The sequence below is a fragment of the Sphaerodactylus townsendi genome, linkage group LG08 (assembly GCF_021028975.2).
Source record: "Sphaerodactylus townsendi isolate TG3544 linkage group LG08, MPM_Stown_v2.3, whole genome shotgun sequence".
NCBI lineage: Eukaryota > Metazoa > Chordata > Lepidosauria > Squamata > Sphaerodactylidae > Sphaerodactylus > Sphaerodactylus townsendi.
In genome coordinates, this window is record NC_059432.1 from 27,982,009 (window position 1) to 28,004,714 (window position 22,706).

The 22,706-nt window shown below is 44.1% G+C and overlaps 1 protein-coding gene across 2 annotated transcripts in view; it reads left to right on the forward strand.

Annotated features, from left to right (window-relative positions):
- The first annotated feature begins 8,481 nt into the window (after positions 1–8,481).
- The window catches only part of LRRC20 (leucine rich repeat containing 20), a 113,439-nt gene continuing 99,214 nt past the window's right edge, over positions 8,482–22,706 (forward strand). The window contains exons 1-2 of one of the 2 annotated variants that reach the window (XM_048506662.1): positions 8,482–8,506; positions 16,270–16,419. In XM_048506662.1, coding sequence (XP_048362619.1) covers positions 8,497–8,506; positions 16,270–16,419 — 160 coding nt within the window. In that variant the 5' untranslated portion in view covers positions 8,482–8,496. Of the gene's footprint in view, positions 8,507–12,337; positions 12,370–16,269; positions 16,420–22,706 lie in introns of those variants that run through there. The other variant, XM_048506663.1, reaches the window with a different exon arrangement.

Below are 22,706 nucleotides of genomic sequence, written 5' to 3' on the forward strand. Positions count from 1 at the left end.
CAGCAAAATTTCAGGGAGTTTTCAGGGGTCTCTCCTGATGATACCACCCAAGTTAGGTGAGGTTTGGTTCAGGGGGTCCAAAGTTATGGACTCCCAAAGGGGGTGCCCCATCCCCCATTGTTTCCAATGGGAGCTAATAGGAGATGGGGGCTACACCTTTGAGGGTCCATAACTTTGGACCCCCTGAACCAAACATCACCAAACCTGGCTGGTATTAACAGGAGAGTCTCCTAAAGGTACCCTGAAATTTTGATGCTGCTAGCCTAAAACCTACGTCCCCTGCAGGCCACAAACTGAAAAAACACTAAAAAATATTAAAAAACACAAACGAACCGGGGGGGGGGGGGCGGGGAAGCAAAACTCTGATTTTGCACCAGGCGCCATTTCCCCTAGCCACACCTCTGGCACACTCCCACTGCACTGATGGGGCCGGCAGCAGTGTGGGAGTACTGATGTGGTGCCCAGTGCTGCGTCCAGGTGTGCCAGAGGGCCATGGCATCCACCTGCCAGTGTGTTTGTCCATCTGCTGGAATAAATGCCCCAGGCCTGTCCTACCTCCATGAGTGGTAGGCTGCCATAACTTTGGACCCCCTGAACCAAATTTCACCAACCTGGCTGGTATCATCAGGATAGTTTCCTAAAGATACCCTGAAATGTTGATGCTGCTAGCCTAAAAACTGCGTCCCCTGCAGGCCGAAAACTGAAACAACACTAAAAAATACAAAAACCACAAATGAGCATGGGGGGGGGGGGGGGGAGCAAAACTCACATTTGCACCAGGCTCCATTTTCCCTAGCTACGCCTCTGCTATGGAGGGAACATTTTATTTACAGCTTTAAAATGTTGTAAATAAGTTGTGTGGCAAAAGCCAAAGAAACTTGAATTCTTGAATCAAACCAGAATTGGTAAAAAGTAAAAAACCCTTGAAAGTTAGAAGACTTACAGTAGCCTCTTGTATTGCTCTTGTTTCATGAAGAGTCACCGTTGTGCTCTTTATTGAATGATACAGATTGTAGCAAGAGAAAGCACTGTACTCTCTGCACTTGTCCCCTATTTGACTCCTCGTTTCCAGGAAATTATTTAATGAGCCAGGTAAGGAGCAGTGCCGTGGCTCATTAGATCATGCTTTGATTTTCAATTGAGTTGCAGGGCAGTCATTGAGATACCATTTTGCAGGTAAACCAAGTTGAGCACGGAGGTAATTGAAGAAGAAGTAGCATGGAACACACTCCTGTTCATTTCAACAGTAACCTTTTAGAACTGTCAGGATGGAACCTGGCATGGTTATATGAGCCTAAGGTGCAAGGACTCACACCTGCCTGTGGGGAGGGGGGGAACTGTCTTCACCTCTGATATGTTAATAGACCATTCCTGCTCTTTCGTTTTCCTTTGATGCTTGCAACTGTAGTCAAACTAGATGCAACCCGGGCACCGACCCAGCAGCGGGAGGTGGCAGGTGACTGGACCATTCTCTTTCGTTCCTCTTCCAGTGTATTTGTTAAAAAATTGCCCCTCTTATCCACTCTACTTGGCCTTCTTATGTATGCAGGGCTTTTCCTCCTGTGGCAGCCATTTGTGCTTGGCTCCGCCTCCTCATGGCAGCTATTTTTTAGTTGAGGTCAGCACCATATGTCAGAATTCCAAAGGTGCCCTCAAGCTCAAAAATGTGGGGACCCTGCTTCAGAAGTGTGGATGACAGACTCCAGATGTCTAGGTGTGATAGTCCATCACAGTCAAAACAGTACACTCTTGTGGCATGTCAGAGCTTAACAGATGTTGTGGCAGAACAGCCCTGCTCTGTTTTGAAGATCTTATTCTATTGTGTCCTCCAGGGTTTTCTCAACACCCAGGGGAGGGGGTTCTCTCTGTTTAATTGCCACTGCCACTTCTCCTTTGTAAGAATTGCCCACTGGGAGGACTAGGACACCTAGCTTCTCTTCCCAGTTCCAAGGCTTTGCCTTGGGTCTCCCACTATCCAGCAACTGGTTATCACAGGGTAATTTACTGTCTTTTGCACCATCGAGGGAGTAGTTACTCACCAACTGACTTCCCCTACCCTTCCTCCTGGAGTTCCTTTTAAAATAACATATTCAAGCTGACAGAGATCTGTTTAGTGGATAGAACCACGACCAGTATCAAAAGTTATAAGGCATTTATTAAAAGGAAAATGTCCACAAGCATACTCTCAATGCAGCAGCAGTTTCAGCAAAAGATTCAAAAGAAATAGGATAAAATACAATCCATATATCCCTTTCTGTATACATGCTCCAGCAGATGATAAAAAATAAGGCAGGCTCCTTAGCTTAGAACATTTCAGATGTTCTACAGCAGGCGAGTCAAATTCATTTGTTATGAGGGCTCGGTATGACATAAATATGACTTGGTCAGGCCAAGACTGGGGTGGGTGGGTGGGTGGGGGTGACTGTCTCAGTTGGCGAGCCCCCAGCAGACCAGGAGTAAAGGGGGTGGATGCCTGGATGTCAGGCCCGCAGCATTCTGGGCTGGCAGTTCGCACGTTCACACCCGGCTGCAGATGGCCCAGCCATTATCATCACTCTAGGCTAAGGAGGCCTCTCCCTACTCGCATGAAACTAGTCAATAGAGTTTAGCCGTTCATCCTTATCTGCCTTCCTGAAGGAGTGAACTGTCTGTCCTAAACAATGCCTCTATTCCCACTGTCCTTTCACATGCTGATACTATGGGGTTGTGAGGTGGAGTTGAGCCTTACTGTAACTTACAGGTATATACCAGAGGCCAGAAAGCCAAACTTCAGTTTCTGCTATCTGAGCCTTGGAGTGACACAGTTCCAATAAAGCTCTTGAAATCTTCTTGAGTCTCATTTGATGACTGGAGAAACAGACCCTAACACTGGACTGGCAAGCCTGCAGAGGGCTCACCAGGCCAGATTAGGAGCGAGGGGAGGGTGGTTTTCTTTTCTTTTTTGCCTCAGCTGGCTAGTGGACTTGATAAGCCTTTTCAAGGATCTGTATCTTCCCCCTGGGTACCCCTGTTCTACTGGCTCTCCATTATCTTGAAGCTTCTGTTCAGGTGTGCAGGCCAATAGATGGTATTAACTCCCTCCTATAAATTAAGGTACTAAACCACTTTGGAGCTCTGCCCCCCTCATTCTTTTCCATGTTGCAGAACTGGCTTTTGACACAAAAAGTCAGAGCAGAAACACCAGAGGTTCATTGATCATCTAGCAGAAGCACCAGAGGTTCATTGATCATCTTTTATTTGCCCTTGCATAACATCTGAAAAGAGTACTTTGACATCTCTTCTTGAAGGACAGAGTTAGACAGAGTTTGTGTATTGGGGAAGACAGCCTGGTGTCCCTTTTGAACATTGTATTAGATAGAATAGAATAGAATAGAATAGAATAGAATAGAATAGAATAGAATAGAATAGAATAGAATAGAATCTTTATTGGCCAAGTGTGATTGGACACACAAGGAATTTGTCTCCGGTGCATATGCTCTCAGTGTACATAAAAGAAAAATACATTTGTCAAGAATCATAAGGTACAGTGCTTGCTTAATAGTTATTGTCATATAGGTCTAGTAAACAATCTAAGGAAACAATCAGTAGTAATGAAAACATAAAATGTAAAATCATAAAATAAAATAAAATAAAATAAAATAAAATGTAAAATAAAATGTGGCCTCGAGGCTATAAGTCAAGTACAGTCATAAGTGGGGAGGGAAGATGGGTAATGGAATGAAAAGATGAAAAAAAAAGTAAAGGTGCAGTAATTATATAATAAAGTATATAATAAATAAGTTTAACATTATCGAGGAATTCATTTGTTTTAACAGAGTGATGGTGCATTCCTGGGAAAAAACTGTTTCCTTAAGTGTCTAGTTGTCTCTGGGCATGTGCAGTGCTCTGCTTAGCGACGCTTTTACAGATGGGAGTAGAGTTGAATTAGTCAGTTTTATATGTCCAGGATGCGAGGGGTCTAGTAAATATTTCTTTACAGTTCCTTTTTGAGCCCGTGCAGTATACAAGATTCCCTCAATGGAGAGCAGGTTAGCATGCAATTTGTTTTTTCTGGGCAGTTCTGATTTTATTTCCTCTGAGAGTCTGTGTCTGATCTTGTTGGGTTTGCAGAGACCAAACCTACAACAGATTATAGAGGTGCAGATGACAGACTCCAATGATTCCCTCCTGGTCAGGAACTGTATCAGCAGCTCCTTGGGCAGTGCTCTGAGGCTTTCTGAGTTGGCATGCATGAAAAAGAACATTCTTTGTTGTTAACTTTTTTGATGACATTTTTGATAGCCTAGGTGACCATTTTAGGTCATGAGAGATAGGATGGGAGCCCTAGAAATTGCTAAAGAGTCTCTACTATTGATACTGGTGTTGTCTAGTATTGGCTTGAGAGTGAGGTAGGATGGGAGGGTTTTCTCCTGAAATCTACCCTGTGACCATTTCCTGCAGTTTTAAGTGTGTTCAGGTCTCCTAGAATTGTTCCAGTGGCACCACGAGAGTATTAGTTATTTCAACCTCCCGTCTGTATCTGTGTTTCTAAATCGTTGGTTCCTCGGTAATGAGACCAATCACTGCTGTATCATCTGCAAATTTCAGTATTTTTTAACAGATGGATGCGTTTGAGATGCAGTGTTCATTTGGTATACAGAGAGAAGAGAAGTGGTGAAAAGTTTTTTCTACCACACACTAGCCTTGGGGGGCCCTGTGCTCATTTTACAGGTGTCTGGGTCTGTAACTTTTTCCCTAGCTTCACCTTGGCAATGGGTTGCTCTATCTAGTTAGGAAGCTTGTGATCCACTCTTACAAATATGCTCAGGTGACTACTAGCTGGATTTAGCTTCTATGGTTACAGAAGAATGTCCGGTCCTGATAATAGTGCATTTGAATGCTGAATCTAAAGTCAACAAAGAGGACCCACTTGCATAGGTCTTTGGCATGCGATTCACAAGATGCGCATGAGGATATAGTGGCAGCCATACATTAACAGCATCAGATCTGGTTCGATCTGTTTGCCTTTCGGTATGCAAATTGCAAGTGGGTATCCAACAGTGGATCCGTGATGGTTTTTCTCAAATGGTACATCACTTCAGCCTTTCAAAAGTTTTCATAACTACAGATGTTGAGAGCCAACTGGTCTGTAAGTCGTTTCCAGGATTCCCCTTGATGGAAGGCTTCTTGGCACTGGGACCCAATGATAGTGGAGTGTTTGCAGCAGGAAGGAAACATGTAGCACATCTCTAGTGATTTGTTGAAGATTTGGGGTGAAAATGGGGTGCCAATTGGACAGCACAGACTCTTTAAGCAGAGAAGGGCAGGTGCAAGTATTCTTGTCTGGGCCACCTGGTGCTTTTTTCCCAGGCTTCTGTCCTGTGAAATAGATCTTGCACTTCCTTTTCTGAGAATCACCCAGGAGGTTTGTAAACCCTAAATAAGTGGAAATGGAGTTCCAGTTAGCTTAGGAAGTTTGGCTATTGTTGGTAGCGTCTGAGATAGAGGGGTTGTGGAGAAAAGGTGACTGTAGATTGTTTTCAAAACCTACTAGTAGAACATCATTGTCAGATTCAAGTCTGCCAATTTGCTGATTTCCTTCAGCTTGGGAGAGTTAATGGAATTTGCTGTAAACTGTGATATTTTTGAGGAGTTTTCTCACATGTTTGCTGTCATTCCTTTAGTTGGTGAAAACTGATTTTTTAGCTTTTCAGAGTAGTTTCCTTTTGTTGCTCTGATCTAACCTTGTATATTAATACATTGTTTAGCTGATTATACAGCATTCTATCACTCCTTTCATGTAGGCCTCTTCTTTGGAACGACGTGCAACCGTTCATAAGTTTTCTAGCTTTTGTGAACTGTTAGGTTTGTTGTTGGCTTATATACACGCATAGTTCCTGGTTGGTATACAAAGAATTCTGCTTTCTGACAGAGGCAGCATATGTTGTTACAAGTATCTGTGAGTTCATCCAAAATCTACAGAGGTCAAATCTTTTAAAATATTCCTAGTCTGGTACAGTCAAGGTAAGCCCCTGTAGCCTTTAACTTTGGCCTCCCCTCTAGTCCAAGTTCTCACTGATTTGAGATTATCTGGTTTTGTGGCTTTAAAATGTCTTTGTTTGCCAAAAGCAGGCTAAGGTGGAATCATGCAATGACTGTCAGAATGGTTTATTTCACCAGCTGCTCAAGTGGTAGCAAAGATCCCATAAGCATCTTTTCAGTGTTTATTTGTATAAGCAGTGGTCTAAGATATTCATTGGCTCTGGGTGGGACAGTTGATATGCCGGAGTGATGGCAGGTATCTCCTTAAGTTTGGCTTTGTTTAAATCTCTAGCCAATAAACATTAGCAATCAGGGTATTTGGCTTCCAGCCCTCCATAATCTGATCGGCTGAGGAGGTTCTCCAGCCGCCTTTTTTTACAGACGCTTAGGGATGAACGTAAACCAAAAAGAACAGAACTGAATTTATCTCTCGAGGGGAATAAAAGGGTTTGCAATTAATAAGTAAGGACTCCAAGTTTTCATCACAGAATTTTTGAATTATTGTTATGTCCTGACACCAGCTTTTGTTGATGTATATACATAATCCTCCTCCTTTTTTCTTCCCTGATAATTCTGCAATCCTGTCTGAACGAAATATAAGATGTGACCACAACATATGCTTGTTAAAGAAAAACATGCTTAGATATTATTTCTAGCCTGCTGGTCAACAGACCGCTTATTTTTGTAGTTTTATCGTATGCTAGATAAAAAACACACAGGGTTCAGGTAAGAGTTGTTTGTTTTAAAAAATAGTTTTAATTATTTTTGTAATTAACAAAAAGAAAAAAATACATATCTGCATTATTACCTAAAATGGATCTTAACTTTAGTAATATTCCATATTTTAAGAAAGCTTCTGAAGTTTACTGATTTTCCCACAGTATCTTTAAACATTTGATTTAATCTATTATCTTAAAAGTAAACTATAACTTGAAATCGCATGGGATACATCTTTTGAATTTGAGAGAAAGTTAATTAGATAAACATTTTAATATTACTTTTAAAATTTCCAGCATTGGAGACTTTCGATCATGCCTTAATTTCTAATGGCCAGATGCACTTTCAATATTAAATGTTTTCAAGAGTAATATGCAAAATAAATATTTAATTAAATCTATAATTTAAAAAGTTAACTGTTAACTTTAATACACAATAAAAGGAATATTGATATAACAATTTTACTATTGTTTCTCAGCTCCAACATTAGATTTCTTCATTCTAACCTTTTACTTTACATTCTAACCTTTTAGTGATGCACATAGGGGCAAAAAATCCAAGCTTCACATACACGCTACAGGGGTCAGTGCTATCAGTCACAGACCAGGAAAGGGATTTAGGCGTCTTAGTTGATAGTTCCATGGGAATGTCAACTCAATGCATGTATAGCTAATAAAAAGCAAGCAGAACTCTCTATGCTGGGGATCATTAGAAAGGGAAATCTGATAATGGAAACTGCCAAAGATTGTACATGCCCTTATAGAAAGCCGTGGTATGACCAGACTTGGAGTAACTGTATCCAGTCTTTCCCATTATCATGCCAGATCTCAAAAGGATATTGAGGAGATAGAAAAAAGTGCAGAGAAGGGCAACAAGGATGATTGAGGGGACTGGAGCACCTTCCTCATGAGGGAGAGGGCTGCAGCGTTTGGGACTCCTTTAGTTTGGAGAGGAGGCGGCTGATGGGGGGATATGATTGTAAGTCTACCACAAAAAAAATCATGCCATGGGGTAGAAAAATGTTGACAGAGAAGAATTTTCTCTCTCTTTCTCCTAATACTAGAAACCAAGGGGCTTCATTGCTGAAAATGCTGGGGGGGGGAAGAATTAGGACCTCCTACAAAAGTGAAAGCAGTTCTTCACTTTGCGTGTGATTGGTGTTTGGAATATGCTGCCACAGGAGGTGGTGATGGCCAAATTTTCTGACCTGGACCAAGCTTTACAAAGGGGCAATTTTGGACAGACTTGTATGGAGGAGAAGTCGACTGCTGGCTGCTTCAATCTTGATCCTCCTTGATCTGAGATTGCACTGTCCTTAATAGACTATAGAGTGGTCGGAAGCAACAGGCTGCAGAAGGCCATTGCGTTCACATCCTACATGTGAGCTCCCAAAGGCACCTGGTGGGCCACTGCGAGTAGCAGAGAGCTGGACTAGATGGACTTTGGTCTGATCCAGCTGGCTTGTTCTTATGTTCTTATGTTCTTATGTTCTAACTCAGTCGCTTTATCAGCATGGAAAGAAAAATACATTATTCTTGTTTTCAAGAATAATACTCAAAATGCTACTTCAATTTCTCTTGGAACGCTTGATTTGGTCTTCTGTTCGCAAAGTTCATTAATTTTGCCTCTGACAAATGTTTATGCTCTTAATATGTACATTTTCCCTGACACTCTGAGATTACGGCATTCTTCTGCTTTCCATTTAATTGCTAATACCACTCTGGCCGCTGTTGTCAGTTATTGAAACAATTCCTCCAAATGTCCTCAGGTAAGTTCAGACTGCTTGGGTGGCATCAGCACAAAACAGACATTTCTCCTTGCTCCCAGGAGCATAACATCTGTTTCTTTCCCCATTTTACCAGGTCAGGCCAGGTCAAAAAAGAGTGGGACTACTTTGGAAGTTTTTTTTAATGATTATCATGTCAGGAATGCTTTGATTATGTGTTCCTACATAGCAGGGGGTTGGACTTGATGGCCCTTGTGGTCTCTTCCAACTCTATGATTCTATGGAAAAAGCTTTTCCTTGTAGTCTCACCAGAATTTTTTCCTGAACTCTTCCTAGCACTTTGTTCCTCCAGATCCCTGTTCCCTGCCAAATCCCCCACCTGTCTGTTCTGATGGGGAGGCAGCAGTGGTGGGATCCAAAAAATTTAGTAACCGGTTCCCATGGTGGTGGGATTCAAACTGTGGCGTAGCCTGCACTTATGGGGTTAAGGGCGGGGCTCGTAATGGGAGCATGGCCAGGTGCATTCTGGGGCGTGGGCATTCCTGGGCAGTGCTGTGGCAAGGATGCAGCTGGTGCGCTGGTCCTTGGTGAGGAAAATAAATGCATGCAGAAGCGCCGGTTGCCATACTGCGCGGCCGGTGCACTCTCCTGCTAGGGACTGCTTGCAAGTTCTGTACGCTTACTGCTGAGGAGGAGAGGCGAATCAAGGCAAAAATCATGTGGCAAATCACCAATTCAGTAACTACTTCTCGGCATATTAGCGGCCAGTAATCCCAATCTCGGAAACCTGTGAGAACCTGCTGGATCCCACCTCTGGGAGGCAGGGACTTGACCATCCCATTGTCTCTCACAATGCTATCAGCATTTCCAAGAGGGTGGCTGAGATGGAGCTAGAAAGCGGTTGAATTGACTTATCTCTCTCCTGCCTGAAATCTGCCAAGCGAGAAAACTTTTTGAAACTTCCAGGGAAGGTTTTGCTCAGTTCAAACCTCCCAAGAAAAATGCATTTCTCCACAGGTGTATAAGGCATAAACTTCCATGAGCTACAGTCTACTACAGCAGGGGACAATAAGATGAATTCTAGTCCAGGGAAATACCGTATATACCGGCGTATAAGACGACTGGGGGTATAAGACGACCCCCCCACTTTTCCAGTTAAAATATAGAGTACCACCTGCTCAGTACCACCCACTTAGTACCTGGCGTATAAGACGACTCCAGACTTTACAGATGATTTCCCAGGGTTCAAAAGTAGTCTTATACCCCAGTATATACAGTATAGGCCTTCATAAATGTGCTTGTTTTTAAGGTGCCATAAATCTCTCCCTTTCTGTGCACAAGCCTGAGTCTTTGCATTGATTCGAGTATCAGACTAAGGTCTGGGAGACCACAACTGGGGAAGCTTGCTTGCGGACATTAAGCCAGTTGCGGTTGCTTGGCTTAGCCTACCTATCAGGGCTGTTGTGAGGATACAATGGTGGATGTGAAATGATGTTGTAAGCTTCAATTTCCCATTGGGGAGAAAAGTTTGGTATAAGTAAATTAAGGAAATAGCAAGGGGAGAATGATTAATCAAGTGCTAAGAAGGGAACTGAATAGCTATCCTGTGGTTCAGAATTATTTAAAGCAGCAATCTTCTGCGTCTCGAAGTTCATGCATATCTAATTTTCGTTTTGTATGTGAGAGCTGGAGAAGAGGGCAGAGTGCTCCAAGAAAACGGTCAAAGAAAAAATAATTGTTTGCATTGAAAAAGGGAAGGAGCCCAAAGGAATTAATGTCCTAGGCTAAGGTGACCAGCCGTCCCGATTTTCGCGGGACACTCACGCTTTTGCGAGCGATGGATGTCCCGTCCGGGCCAGGTTTCTTTGGTGCGTATTGAACCTGAATTAGGCAATGGCTGCTCCTGCGACATGCGTGCATCGCCGACGCGGGAGCACAATTCGCTAATCGCGGCGGCGACCCTCTCAGGGAAACAGGGAGCGCCTCCCGCGCTGCGCGGAACCACCCCTCCAGAAAGGCGCTTCTCCTGCTTCCTGAGCTGGGGGGGGGGTCTGCATAAAAGTGCGATGATGCTTCATGCGGGTGCGCGTGCGTGCCCCCCGCTTTTCAATAGTAGAAATCTGGTCACCTTATCCTAGGCTTATGTTTGAAAACTGCAAAAATATGTGCCTGAAAGGCACTAGAATTACCTGATTAGCCACTTATTGTTTTTCCTCAACTAAAACAGAGCATTTTGTTGCTTAGAGCTAAGTTGACAATGCTCCATAAGCATTTGGATTTTTAATACCCTGTCAGAGGCCACTGTGCTTTGTTTTGATCACGTGGTCTTTTAGTAACTGAGAGTTCACGTCTGGTATATTTGTGAAATGCAAATTATACTTTGGATAAGTCTCTGATGGATGGGCAGAGTATTCCAATATAATGGTAACTGTACCAGCCAGTGTGGGGCTGATTTAACCCCATTTAACTCTGAACAGAACAGGATAATCAAATGTGGGGTTTTTTTCCTCCTCATGGAACTCGTTTGCCAATCAAATTGACCTCGAGCAGATTTCCCCCCCTCACACTGACTTCCATTAGGAAGATCAGCTTGCCAGTCTTTCCTCCTGTTTCCAGACAAGCATGGATGTAGTACCTCTTCAACTGCATCCCAAACAAGGGCTAGATGCTCTTGGGCCAGGCCAGGGGTTTGGGGGAGTGAAGACGTTACGTTTTGGGGATGTACTGAATTTCTGAGACGTACTGAGAGAAGCTTGAGAGCTCCCGCACATAGAAAGGTGACTCAGTGGACGAGACCAATCACAACATTGGAGGTGTGTTCAAAAAATTACAGCATTTCAGAGCAGGACTGCAGTGCTGAGGTGGGCAAACGTTTCATTTTTTTGATTTCCTAGAGAAAAATGCTGGCTATGTGGGTAACTTGGCCTGTAGGTGGAAAATATATAGTCTCCTCTATGTGAGGAGGAGGAGGAGCCGCATGGCATAGTGGTTAAGTGCTTGCGCTGCCACTCACACGGTCAGGAGTTCGAGCCCTTTGTGGGTCAGATATCCTGGCAGCTGGCTCATGGTCAACTCAGCCATCCATCCATTCCTTGGTCGGTAAATGAGTACCTAGCATGTAGCTAGGGGATAAAGAATAGCCAGGGAAAGCAATGGCAAACTACCCCACAAAAACGGCTTGCCTATGAAATCACTGCTTGCAATGGTACCCCCAGGGTTGAACACGACTGAAGGGGAAACTTTACCTTTTTATGTGAGGAGGATGAGAAAATGTGCTGGTGATAGTTTCCCAACCAGAGCAAAAGTCTGTGTGTGAGAGAGAGGGTGTGTCTCCTTCTCTCTATGAAAATGAACAGGAACTGCTGTCATAGCTTGGAAGGGAAGGACAAAAATATGATTTTGGCAGTGTTGGAGCAAAGATGGAGAGTGACACACCACTCCTGAATGTCCTCCTGCTCCCCCTTGCCCTCAAGCACCAGACCAACAGCCCAGGTGCACAGGTGTGCTCCAAGAACAATGGATCAGGAGTGAATGAGTTCAGAGATACCCTACACAGTAGCCTGGCCATTCTAATGCTTGAATGCTAACTCCTGGTGAATGAATCCCATAGCAAAAATTTCACCACATGTAATGTATTTTCTTTCTTGAGTTTGCCTTACCATGCATTACCACTCCCAGTAAAGTGGGAAGGGGAATTAAAAGACGTGTCCTGGGAATTGTGATTACCTGGCGTCAAGGACGGTTTTCCACAAAGCCACCAGAGCAGCGGCTTGGAGGTGGCACGTTGAAGAGGAGGCTGATGCTCTCTCATCCGTTCTATTACATTATCCTCCCCCCCCCTTTTTATCCATAGACTTCTTGAGAAGAAGCAGTGAGAGTAGCCTGATCTCATCAGAGCTTGGAGGGTAAGTAGGGTCAGCCATGATTAGTACTTGGATGGGGGACCACCAAGGAAGATGAGAATTGCTATGCAGAGGCAAGCAATGGCAAACCATCTTTGGCCCCTTCCGCACATGCAAAATAATGCACTTTCAATCCACTTTGAAGCTGGATTTTACTGTGTGGAATAGCAAAATCCACTTTCAAACAGACGTGAAAATGGATTGAATGTGCATTATTCTGCATGTGCAGAAGGAGCCTTAGTTCATCGTTTGTTTTGAAAGCCCCAGGGGGCTGGCGTCACCATGAGTGAGTTGCAACTCAACAGCACACAATTATTTTTCTTTTCTTTTTTTTGTGAAGACTAGTAATTTGATTGAACCCTTCCAAAGGAATGTTTCCTCAGGGACTGATTATTTTTTTTTAAGTTTATTTAAAATGTAGCTATGTTTTGTTTTCTCCCAAATAAGGTCCCCCAGGCAGGAAATATCCAAACTTTAAAACAGTTCAATGTTAAAACTGTAACATTAAAACAGCATGTAAAATAAAGTGCATCTGAAATATTTAAACAAATTCAATAAATTGTCTAACACTTGACACACCAGGAGAGGAGAGCCAATAACAATTAGCAGGGGAACTTTAAATGAAACAAGAGCCTTCAGCCACTGGTGGAAGAAAACGATAGAGAGAAACAGATTAATCTCCTCGGGGCAGGATTTCCAAAACGTCGATACCATAACCAAGAAGGCATAATCTCCAGTTGCCACCTGTTTAACCTCAGGCTTCTCAAAGCAGGGCCTCCAAAGATGACCGGAGTGGATGTGTTGGCATGTAGGAGTAGGAAGTCCTTAAGGTATGTTGGTTCCAAGCAATATAAGACTTTAAAAGTTAATACCAGCACTATGAATTAGGCCCAGAAGCAAACTGGGAGCCAGTGTAGATGGGTCAAAACTGGAGTAATTTGGCCCCTAGGGCCCACTCTAGTCATCATTGCGGTGGCTGCATTCTGTACCAACTGTAGCTTCAGGAAGTCTTCAAGGGCAGCTCCCATGTAGAATGCATTATAGTAATCTAATCTAGATGTTATCAGGCATGCAACACAGTGGCAAGATCTTTCCTGCTCAGAGAGCACTACAGCTGGCTCACTAGTCAAAGCTGGTAAAAAGCACCCCTGGCCATTGTTGTCACCAGTTTATCCAACAGGAGGCCTGGTCCAGCAGCTCCCCCAAGCTATAAACTTTGCTACTGGGGGGGGGGGCGGGGGCAACCCCATCAAGAAAAGGAGACATCCCAATTCCTGGGTCAAACCAGTAGCCAGTGACGTAACGCCAAGGGGGCAGGATGGTGGTGCGCAACGCACCAGGTGCACGCCCCTGCGGGGGCGTGGTGAGAGTGTGGAGGGGGCATGGTGGGAGTGTTCTGGGGCGTGGCAGGGGCGCAGGGCGTGCTCGTGTCCTAGGCACAGTTCCCCCTCGCTCCGCCCCTGCTAACAGCCGCTCTGTTAGTTGGGATTATGTTTCAATTTGCTAGCCCTCATCCATCCCTAATCTGCTTCTTGGCAGCTGGTCACTGTTTCCACAGCTTTCCTGGGATTTACTGGGAGTGGAGATATCTGCATATTTGTGGGAACTCATCCCAGGGCTGATTATACAGTGGTCTTACCCCACTGCCCTGTTCTTCCCTGTGGGTTTTTCCTGCAGATTTCAGTTCAAATGGGACTCTCTTGCTGCAAAGCTTCCCCAGGTGAACCAGTAGCCACTTCTCTTACCTTCCACTTCTCTTGTTGCCTGCTGCTTTCTCTCTCTCTCTCAGAAAAAGAGAGAGAGAGAGAAGAAAAGAAAAAAGAAAATTCTTCTGGTCACTCTGGTGGCGGAGGGTGGGAGGAGCTGCTGTTGGTTAGGTGAGAAAAGGCAGAAGAGGCAAGCAGGACCAAGGCAAACTGAACACACAATAAAGACCTTCTCTTTCTCAGCGAAGAAAAAGGAAATGTCACATTTTAAGAGTTTTTGGAAGCCATGGGCTTTTTTGATCTGTGGCGCAGTGAGCGGAGGAGGGGGGAAATGTGAGCACAGTTAAGAATCTGATCCGAAGGGAGTGTATGCTCACTTTGGGATAGACCCGCAAGTGCATAAATGGTATAAGTCTCTGAATAAGCTTTTCCACAGGCTTTATGTAGATGATAAAATTCATTAGGGATAAAATAGAACCCCGTGGGACTCCATCAGCCAGAGGCCAATGGGCAGAGCAGCACTCCCAGAGAATTGCACTCCAAAACCAATCTGGGAGGTAGCACAAAAATCCCTGCAGAACAGCGCCTCCCAGTCCGTCCTAAAGCTGGTCCTGAAGGATACCATGCTTGATGGCATCAAAAGCCACTTAGAGGCCCAGGAGAATTAACAGAGTCCCATTCCCCTTGTCCTGGATCTCAGTGCAGACTATCTACCAGGGCAACCAAGGTCATTTTCGTCCATCATCAAGCCTGAAACTAGATTGGAACAGATCCAAGCAATCCTGTTCGTTCATGAATCCTTGAAGTTGTCCAGACACCACTTATTCAAGAATGGTACATTTGAGACCAGATAGTAGTTTTTCCACTCTCTTGGGTCCAGAGTAGGCTTCTCCAGGAGTGGACACGCCACTGCCTGCTTCAAGGTAAGGGCGACCACCGCTCCATTTACTGTGTCTTGCACCCAGTTAGGAGATTTAAGCAGCCAGGAGTGTCAAGGGGTAATGTAAAAGTGGGTTGAAGATTTCAGACTTCAAGGAATCTTGTCCACATCCTCAGATCAGAGAAGCTGAAAGGTATCCCACACAACTGGACAAACTGAATAGTCCTTAATTATTCAGCATCCTTCTTTGAACTTGTTGGAGTTTTGCCTATGGATAGTTGGCACTTAAAGATCAGTGGGGCAGAGACTTTTTCAGAGAAACTCAGGTGGATTCCGCATGAGCCAAAAACAGAGGTATGAAAACGTTCTGAAAACAGTGTAAACCAGTGATGGCGAACCTATGGCACGGGTGCCAGATGTGGCACTCAGAGCCCTCTCTGTGGGCATGCGCAAACAGAGTTTATCGGGGGGGGGGGAATTGCCCCCCCCCAACATACATCTAGGCTGGCCTGAGCTGCTGGGCTCGATTATTAGCAGTATAGGTAACCCTGTTGCTGAATAGTTAAGCACTGTTAAAACTCCCACTGATTTTTTCTTGCAAAAGAAAATAAAGCCACGCATCCCTTTTACCTGGGAGTAAAGCTCAGCCAGTTGCTGGCAAATGGGACTTGCTTCCTGAGTAAAACTACCTCCTAGGGTCATGATTCCACCTACCTTTGAAGAGTTGCATGGTTGCTTCCAGCATAAACGCCAACGACTAAATTACACCAAGCTTACTCCCCGAAAGTAACGCATAACGCCTCAGAGCTAACCGTTTTTTCTAAACTAAAACCTCAGAATTCAGGTTAAATTGCCGTGTTGGCACTTTGCGATAAATAAGTGGGTTTTGGGTTGCAGTTTGGGGCGCACCTTTCGGTCTCCAAAAAAAAAGGTTCGGGCCATCTTCGACTGGTGCAAACTCTTTTACATCAAGATTTTCACTACTGTTTTCTATCGCCGCTGTTTTTGGCCCATCCGGAATCCACCACCGTCTTCAGTCCCAATAACGCTTTCTTAAAATTAAATCTCTATAAATGATTTTAAAGATTTGAGTGCCGTTAAATTTGGTTGCTGGGTTAAAACCCTGATTTTCTAAAAGACATACAGATTTTACCACAGTAACTTTGTTGTGACCCGCTGCTGAGCTTTCTTGTTGGGTAAAAGCATTCCCTCCTCAAGAAGAGGCAATTAAAATGTCTGACATGTTAGACTGCGATACATCTTCCTCTGGGAAACCTTTTCTTCTCTCTCACTCTTCTTGCTGGTGTTTCACTGCAGATTTGGCAGACTGCAAACTGATGACCTTCCCAATTGCCCTTTACAAAGTCATGAGGCATGTCACTGAAGGGATACATCGCATCACTTTGGCTAACAATGAACTTAAGTCTGTGACAAGCAAATTCCTCACCACCTTTAACCAGCTTCGAGGTAAGCTTTACAGTTTCTGGAGAGGGTGCAGGAAGCGAAGAGTTGGAACAACTCAGATTCCTCTTTACAGAAATAATGCTTCCCTCGTGTTTCACGGTTCATTCTTTTAGGTTAACCTCTTCACCTTGTTTGAGGCTGTGCCCAAAAGTATATAAAACTACACCTCAGTAGTAAATGGAAGTTATCGAAATACAATTGACCAAAGCCACTGAGAATCGCTGCCAAACAATAAAAAACCTCAGTTTCTTTCAAGTGCTGTTAAACACATGATGAAACAGACCAGTGTCAAGTCCTCTTCTAAAGATAAGCAATGCCGCTTCATGACATACATCTGTATGCATACCTGAAGGTGCCTTATATTGAGCCAGACCGTAGGGTCATTGAGGTCAGAATTGCCCGCTTATACTGACAACGGCTCCCAGAGTCTTGGTCAGAGGTCTTTCTTTCATATCATTCAGTACCTGGTACTTTGAACTGGAAGTGTCAGGGACTGAATCTGGATTCTTCTAAATACCAAGCAGATGCTGTACCACCAAACTTCAACTATGCACCCATTTCTGACTGGGTAGCTTATCCTGCTGAGGACTCTGTTGCAGCCTTAGACCCAAGTGGAAACATGCATTGCTCTTGATTTCATGCATCGTGCTGCAATATGAGGAGCTTTTCTTTGCCAAAGAGCCTGGCATCCCAAAAGGGCACTCTGCATTCAGCCTTGTTTCACTTACATTGCTTTCTCTATTACACCTTGTTTCACTTGATCCTAGTAAATGTCCACAGAGGCCTCAAATGTTTCTTGATCCTAGTAAATGTCCACAGAGCCCTCAAAGGCTGTAGATAAGCTAGGGGTGCTTCACCTATATCCTTTTCAGGATAAAGATGACACCAGATTTGAGAATTCACCCACCATTTCCTGGACCGTCTTTGTTCTGGAATGCTCTGTGTGGGTCCTAGTGCCTTCCTAGTTCTGTCCCCAAGCAGAGCATTCTAGAACAAATATGGTCCAGGAAATGGCGGATGAATTCTCAAATCTGGTGTCATCTTTATTCTGAAAAGGGTGTAGGTGAAGCATTCCTAGCTTATAACAACACCAAACATTAGCAGCAACTGTTGGCAACAATTTGGGAGGGAAAAAAAAGAGAGCATTGACTTACAAATTTTCAGTGAACTCCTGGCTCAGAAAAGTAACATTGAATTAGAATTAATAGAGCTGTGAGAAATGGAACTAATATTGTATCCACAACCAGCATGCAGAATTAATTTCCTCCAGACCTCTGGAGTTCCCAGGACTGAAATTCATTTTGTAATATGATAATGTGTTAGTAGAAGGTGTTGAAGATGGGGAGGGCTCTGAGGATAAAGGGGACAGTGAAGCATTAATATCGAAATTTCATTCCCAGTCAGTGAATGATAATCGAACTGTCAGGTTTAAATAAAAGAAGCATCAGTTAAATATGATGCATATAAATGGTGGAAGTAATAAAACTGAAGCAATGTATTGTCGACGGCTTTCACCGCCAGATTCAACTGGTTGTGGTGGGTTTTCTGGGCTGTGTGGCCATGGTCTGGTAGATCTTGTTCACAACGTTTCGCCTGCAGCTACAGATGCAGGCGAAACTTTAGGAACAAGATCTACCAGATCACGGCCACACAGCCCGGAAAACCCACCACAACCAAAACTGAAGCAGTTGAAAGGAATGCAGAAACACCCCCCCCCCACACACACACACACACATACACACATGTGCTGTTTAGTGGAGCCAAGGAGGGAAAGGGGGTTGGTGATTGAAAAGCTGACCTATTTGGAGCCTTGAAATCAATAGAAAGAGAAGAACCGATTGTAGAAGTAGATATGCAAGTTGTTGTAGGAAAGTCTGAAGAGTTGGGAGAAACTTAGTGGTCTGACAGCTAGAGTTAGCTAAATGATCCAGAGCTTCCAAGCCTGAGCGGCTCTGTGGGATATGGTGCTCAATTATTTTATTATCCGCTGTTTTCCTACTCAAAACTGGCCATGTCTGGTGGCTCCCCCCAAAGATTCTGGGTACAGTTTTATCAGTATACGGATGCCTTGTCCCGTCCCCTCCCCCCCATCTTTCCTTTGAAGGCAGCCGAGTCAGGCGGAGTAGCTGCTGCTAGAGGCAGTGTTAGAAGCCAAGAGCAGTTTTTCCTTTGGAGAAAGTCTACACAATCTAAAATTTAAACAGTGGAATAACAAATAAGACTCCCACAGTGCAGGGGCGTAACGAGGCAAACTGTAGCCCTGGGCAAAACCTGAGTTGTATGCCCTCTCGACAAGCAATCTCTACCACGACCAAATTTTTTTTTTTTGAGGTCATTTCTAAATCATCACATTATAGAATATGCCCCACTCAAATCGAGCATACAGCAATGGCCATAAATAAAAAAAAATGTTTAAAATTTTTTTACTGTGAAAAGTGCTTTTTAGAAAATAACTTTGTGCAATACAAACAACAATAACTTAGTCTTTGAAATAAGTTCTGTGAGACAGAGGGAAAGTTAGTTCGAGGTGGTGGAAGAAGTCTCCTCAGATAATCTCTTCCTTAGCTGGTGGTCAGATATCCTCGGTGATTGAGTGATTCTCGGGAGGGGGGGCCCTTGTAGTGGGTGATTTGATCACAGGAACATAGAGAGTTAGTTTCAGGAGAGGCATGATGACCGGTGATGGTGACTTCTGTCTTCTGCTCGGAAGCGGCGCTGGCGGATGTCACGCTTCGTCAGATAGGGCTGCGGTTAGCGTGCGCCAGCGAGTCAGCAGTTGTGGTCCACATTGGCATCAATGATACTGGGAAATGCAGCAGGAGTCTGGAAGCCAAATTTAGGCCAGTTAGAAACAGGTTAAAATCCAGGACTCTGGCGCAGATTTTGTGAAATGCTATCTGCTCCACGCCAAGAGGGCGAAGAAGCGGAGATACAGGGTCTCAAATGTGTGTGGATGGGCAGAGGGTTTAGATTTTAATAGAACTGGGGAACTTTTTGGGACAAGGCAGGCCTGTAACGGGATGTGTCATCTAACTAAAGAGGAACTAGGCTGCTGGGCCAACATTAAAAGGTGGCGAACAGCGAACTGATCCCTGTGGGAAAGCCGATGAGCAGAGGTGACTCTGTCTGTGAATACGGTCTATGGGGATGCAGACAGAGAGGGAGGTTTTTCTAAATCAACCACATACGCTAGCATATGCAATGTATAAGTGATAGTATTCATAAAGGCTAGAGGAAAGTTCACATAAATCCCAGGTTAGGACAGAGATATCATACAAGGTCTTTGCGTTAATAGTAGAAGCCTCAATCTAAAGTCACCGGGGAGCTGGAGCAAGTATTTCTGAAGCGATACATTGATATAGCGCATCACAGACATGGTGGAATCGATATAACCAGTGGGATGCTACATCCCAGGTTGCGCGGAAATGATATGATTATATGATTAAAGGGGTGGCCTCGACGCGAGAGCATAGTGTCGTTAATAATGCAGGGGGATATTGATTCCTGCTGGCAGTAGCGCTACACCGTGATATCAATATCAGTGAAGCATAGTTTAATTAGAATATACATTCATTCCCCACCAAAGCGCAATAAGAGACTTTGAGATGGAAAAGAAACGGAGAGGCCAATAAAAGCAAAATGAAAGTGTATCGGCTGAATTTTAACTATCCCCATATAAACGGGAAAAAAATGCATCCTCAGGTCATAGTAAGGAGAGAACATTCCTTTGATATGCCAAAACACGGACATCAGAGCGAAAGATGGTTGTGTTCAACCAGGAGAGGTGGATCCTAGATCTAATTCGAAGGTGGGTACCCAGGACCTGCAGCGGGAAGCCAGTGTTGTTGGGATGATAGGGAACAGTTTTACCTCACAATGCTGCCAGGATTCAGTATCTCTGCTGTGAACAAGCGGACAACTACTACCGAAGCTACATTTGCCTTTCAGAAAGCTGGTAGAAATTTCAAAGATGATAGCAAAGAGAAGCTGAAAGGGAAAATCAAGAGAGTCAAAACTGTCCAAGATGCTTGGAGGTTATTTAAAAACACAGTCTTCAAAGCTCAGCTGGAATGTGTTCCGCAGGTTTGGAAAAGGCAGCCCAGTCCAAAAGAAAGCCACCTCATGGTTAAGGAGGTTGAGGAAATTATTAGGGGAAAGATGTCTTTAGAAAATGGAAGTCCAACTTAACTGATGAAGAATACCAGAGAGAACACAAATGGTGGCAAAAGAGAAGCAAGTTAGCTGTAAGGGAGACAAAGAATTATGAGGAACGATGGCTGCTATAACATCAAGACCAGCAACAAACAGTTCTTCAAGTACATCAAAAGCAGGAAGCCAGCTAGGGGAAGCTGTAGGCCCGTTAGATGACAAAGGAAGACAGGGAGATTGCAGAAGCTGAACAGCCTTTGCATCTGTCTTCACCTAAGAAGAGGTGAGGAAAATTCCTGCACCTGAACCAAGCTTCTTAGGAGGTGAATCCGAGGAACTAGCGAAGATACTGGTAGACAAGGAAGAAGTTCTGGCAGCCATTGATAAACTAAATGCTACCAAATCCCCTGGCCCAGATTGCATTCATCCAAGAGTTCTTAAAGAGCTCAAGCATGAAATTGCTGATCTTCTCACTTTAATATGCAACTTATCCCTGAAATCAGCCTCCATCCCTGAAGACTGGAAGATGGCCAATGTCACACCAACCTTTAAGAAAGGGTCTAGGGGATCCAGGAAATTACAGGCCAGTCAGTTTGACATCTGTTCCTGGTAAATTAGTAGAATCTATCATTACAGATAAAATTATTAAACATGTAGAAAAGCAAGACCTGCTGAGGAAGAGTCAGCATGGCTTTTGCAGAGGCAAGTCCTGTCTTACAAACTTACTAGAGTTCTTTGAGGGTGTAAACAGACATGTGGATAAGGGGGAACCAGTGGACATTGTCTACTTGGATTTCCAAAAGGCTTTTGACAAAGTTCCTCACCAGAGACTATTGAGAAAACTCAGCAATCAAGGAATAAGAGGGGAAGTCCTCCTATGGATTAAAAACTAGTTGAGGAACAGGAAACAAAGGGTATAAAAAATGGGAAGTTCTCACAATGAAGAGATATAGGGAGTGGTGTCCTCCAAGGATCCATTATGGACCAGTGCTCTTTAACCTATTCATAAATGACCTGGAAGTAGGGGTGGGTAGTGTGGTGGCCAAGTTTGCAGATGATACCAAATTATGTAGGGTGGTGAGAACCACAAAGGATTGGAAGAGCTCCAAGCGGGACCTTGATAAATTAGGTGAGTGGGCTAAGAAATGGCAAATGCAGTTCAATGTAGCAAAATGCAAAGTGATGCACATAGGGGCAAAAAATCCAAACTTCACATTGCCATAAGGGTCAGTGCTATCAGTCACAGACCAGGAAAGGGATTTGGGCGTCTTAGCTGATAGTTCCATGGGAATGTCAACTCAATGCATGGCAGCTTTGAAAAAGGCAAACTCTGTGCTGGGGATCATTAGGAAAGGAGTTGATAATAAAACTACAAGGATTGTCATGCCCTTATATAAAGCCGTGGTGCGACCGCACTTGGAGTACTGTGTTCAGTTCTGGTCGCCACATCTCAAAAAGGATATCGAAGAGACAGAAAAAGTGCAGAGAAGGGCAACGAGGATGATTGAGGGACTGCAGCACCTTCCTTATGAGGAAAGGCTGCAGCGTTTGGGACTCTTTAGTTTGGAGAGGAAGCGTCTGAGGGGGATATGATCGAAGTCTACAAAATTATGCATGGGGTAGAAAATGTTGACAGAGAGAAATTTTTCTCTCTTTCTCACAATACTAGAACCAGGGGGCATACATTGAAAATGCTGGGGGGGGAGAATTAGAACTAATAAAAGGAAACACTTCTTCATGCAACGTGTGATTGGTGTTTGGAATATGCTGCCACAGGAGGGGGTGATGGCCACTAACCTGGATAGCTTTAAAAGGGGGTTGGACAGATTTATGGAGGAGAAGTCGATTTATGGCTACCAATCTTGATCCTCCTTGATCTCAGATTGCAAATGCCTTAGCAGACCAGGTGCTCAGGAGCAGCAGCCGCAGAAGGCCATTGCTTTCACCTCCTGCATGAGAGCTCCCAAAGGCACCTGGTGGGCCACTGTGAGTAGCAGAGTGCTGGACTAGATGGACTCTGGTCTGATCCAGCAGGCTAGTTCTTATGTTCTTAAGTAAGGAGAGAAACCAAAAGCTATTTACAATTGTTCAATAATACCAACAAACAAACAATGGTGTGCGATGTGAAGCAGTGACAAACA